We start from the raw sequence: 3,664 nt of genomic DNA, 5'->3' as shown, positions 1-3,664 counted from the left end.
CACATATAAGGCTGTAAGTTAAAAAAGTCAACGGTAATTTCAGCTAAATTTCCGAGTAGTTCTATGAAGTTGTATCTTTCATTTTCGAATTTTGTAAATGAAGGGTATTTTCTTACATATTTTGGAGCTAGAAAAAGACTTAAATAGACTTGATGAATAGAAACCGCTGAAGTAAAGGTAAGGGTGCCGAATTTTGAGGTCAACTTATCCATTCGTAAGCTATCAATGAAACTTATCTGCATACCTTTGTCACCCTGTGGACTTCTAGCTAACGAAAACAAGGACATTAATTGCACAGATTTGTAAATTTCACCCATTTGCATGAGTGCTTTCCTGGATGATAAAAAGTTGTTTTTCCTATAAACATCCATTTGTAAATTTTCTATTGCTATAAGCACAATGCCATGATTTTTGGCCACACGGAAAAATATCTCCAGTTCTTTTTCTGAATAAAGATGACCTGTTGGATATCCAGGATTCTCCAAAATCATACACTTTATTTTGCAATCAGATCTTTCTAGAGCTTTCACAAGTGCTTCCTCCTTAATTGTCCAGTGATCTGCTGCTTCTGTCAAATAATAGGGAACAGGCAAAAACGCACATATTTCGACTACTTCCTGAATAATAGGTGATGAGGGATAAGGAATTAGAATGCCATAACCACTATTCATATGAGCACCTATGAACAATTTTAAGATATTATTCAATAATGAACATTCGTTATTCTCAATGAGAACCTCTTCGTCTTGGTCCAGATTTAAGGTACCATCACGTTCTAAAATGTAATTTGTGACGTCCTTTCTTGTGAACTCTTCACCGATTGTCTTCGAATAAGTACCAACATCTTTTCCTTTGAAATTGCTTAAGTAATGATGTGCCAGTTGTTTTGCCTCATCAGAAAAATTAGAAGATTCTGAAAGATCTGAATATAAGCAGAGTACGATGATCTCGTTTAAATAACTGTATTGAATGTAATCCTCCGTTTGCAGAATTGCATCAAATTTCAATCTCTTTTGAAAGCCTCTCTCTTTCTGTGCAATGGAATCCATAACGCAAAGCAGTTTAATGATACACGCCAAATTTAGGTAGTTAAAATAGCTCGAATAGTTATATTAATTTGTCTGTTTTTAGTGGACTAGTTAAAATATTCTTTTAATTTCAACCTTCTTAATTTCAGTCGTATCTGTTACTAGATTTTCTACTGAAATATTATCTCTGAAACCATTTCTCCATGGGCATGTTATATGCATGCCTTAATATTTCATTTAAAAGATAAATGCATGCTTAAACAGGTTAATAATGTTTACTGTATTCTCGAGCAGCTGTGTGGATACTTATCAATAAATGATAATGAAAAAACAATTGTCAAATACAAATCCTAAAATCAGATAAGTAGATAAAAAGAAAACAATGAACTAGGAAGAAATATGTACACCTCTTACATTGTCATTATGATTCGTTACGTAAGCGATGTTTCCAAAACTGAGAGGTCGAAAACCCTAAAATATTGAAATGAACTTGCAGTATGCTTATCGCATGACACTTAAAGCATACGCTCTTGGTATAATTTATGAACTGACCTCAAACTGAGACCCATTATTGCTGGCCCTGCTTGTGAAACCCACCGTTTTAGCGACTTCCTCGACATCTTACTCAAACCGTTTCTAAACTATGTGAGAAGCTTCATCAGGGATGACATGGATACGCTAAACCACCTCCCGAAGACAATAAGTGAAGGAACCCTGTTAGTATCATTCGATGTGGTGAATTTGTACACCAATGTCCCACACGATTATAGTATAGAAGTGATCTCCTTCTGGCTAGAAAATACCCACAAGAGATCCCAGGGCGCATCAACCACACATTCATAATCGCAGCACTCAAATTCATCCTACTGAACAACTATTTCATGTTCGATACAGTTTACTATCAACAAAAATGTGGAATTGCAATGGGAACCCGAGCTGCGCCAGTGATTGCGAACCTTGTAATGGGTTACCTAGAGCTTAAAATATATCATTCATCATTACAAAAATATGGCAACTCTTTTCATTGCTATTTAAAGGAGAACTGGAAGAGGTATTTGGACGATTGCTTTATACTTTGGAACGACCGCATGGACAAACTCCTCGAATTCAAAATAATGCTTAATATTAATAGCAACATACAATTCGCTATGGAACACAGCCGTAAACAACTCCCTTTTCTAGACATCCTAATTAAAATAGTCAATAGCCACATAGAAACAGATATCTTCTATAAACCTACAGATTCTAAACAATACCTATTATTTAACTCATGCCACCCCAAACACATAAAAATAAATATACCTTATAATCTAGCGAAAAGAATCTGTACCATAGTTTCGGACTCCTATACTCGTGAACGAAGACTCCCTGAACTCAGATCAATACTACTCAAAAGGCATTACCCAATATCTTTAATAAATAATGGAATCAAACGAGCTAAGGAGATAGACATACAAACATTAAGGAAAGTCAACCGAATTACTAAACCAGGCTTAAAAATACTCCCATACATCTCCGCACATAACCCTAGCAACAACGAAGCCTGTAACGTTATCATCCAAAATCTTCCCATCCTCACAAGAGATAAAACAATGAACAAAATTGTAGACTCACACAAAATTATCAAAAGTAAAATGGAACCTAAATCACTGAAAAAAATATTAACCAGCGCTAGACTGTATCCATTAACAACAGAACCAAAAGTAAGAAAAAAATGTGGTCGACCTAACTGTGGAACTTGCCCCCACCTATTTGAGGGTTCTGAGTTCCACTTTAAACAAGGTGAAATATTTAAGATTAAATCAAATTTCACCTGTGCCTCGGAAAATCGAATCTATGCCATTACACGCTTAGGGTGCAGTAATAACTATATTGGCCAAACAGGAATATCACTCCGTAGAAGAAATACTCTCCACAAAGAACAAATCCATCACCCACATTACAGACAGATGGAGGTCAGTGGGCACATAGAAAGGTGTGCGAGGAATCTTAATCCTAATTTCCTAATTTTTCTATTCTATCAATGTTCACAGAACGCATCAACACAACAAAGAATGAATAAAGAGGCAATTTTCATTAATAAATATATTCTTCAACTAAATATGAACACATAACATAATATAGAACACCACTAATCTTCCATTTAATATCACTAACCACCATACATCTCATGCACCATTCACACTACAAATCCAGATCTACCCTAATTGCACTAAATCCAGAACTACTTACCTCCCTTACACATAATCTTTTTACTAAGAGACTAATAGACTTGACACCGTTCAGAATTCGGTGTATACTCAAAGTAATGACTAGTAATATCACGAAACCGGTATGCTTTTAAATCTCTTTAACAACTCACAATAATGACTTTTATTACCTTTATTCCTACCTCAGTTCATCTAATTGTATATATCTATCGTTACTTTTCATAAAAAGCCTTACCTTCTTTTTGATTTCCAATGTGCATTTTCGCATATTTTTCTGCTTACTTTCCCCTTACATTTCCTCATGTAGTTTCTACTTTGTTTTTGTAACATATTTCTGTTTGTGTGTGTGTGTGTGTGTGTGTGTGTGTGTGTGTGTGTGTGTGTGATTATCAGCAGAAAGGTGATATTTTACACATCTGTAATGAT

The 3,664-nt window shown here is 35.0% G+C and overlaps 1 protein-coding gene across 1 annotated transcript in view; it reads right to left on the bottom strand.

Moving 5' to 3' along the window:
- The window catches only part of LOC106868950 (alanine aminotransferase 1), a 1,844-nt gene extending 795 nt beyond the window's left edge, over positions 1-1,049 (bottom strand). Inside the window, exon 1 of the mRNA XM_052966800.1 lies at positions 245-1,049. Coding sequence (XP_052822760.1) covers positions 245-1,049 — 805 coding nt within the window. The remainder of the gene's footprint in view (positions 1-244) is intronic.
- Positions 1,050-3,664: the final 2,615 nt, after the last annotated feature.

The sequence above is a fragment of the Octopus bimaculoides genome, chromosome 3 (assembly GCF_001194135.2).
Source record: "Octopus bimaculoides isolate UCB-OBI-ISO-001 chromosome 3, ASM119413v2, whole genome shotgun sequence".
Taxonomy (NCBI): domain Eukaryota; kingdom Metazoa; phylum Mollusca; class Cephalopoda; order Octopoda; family Octopodidae; genus Octopus; species Octopus bimaculoides.
This window is presented reverse-complemented; position numbering and strand designations above follow the sequence as displayed.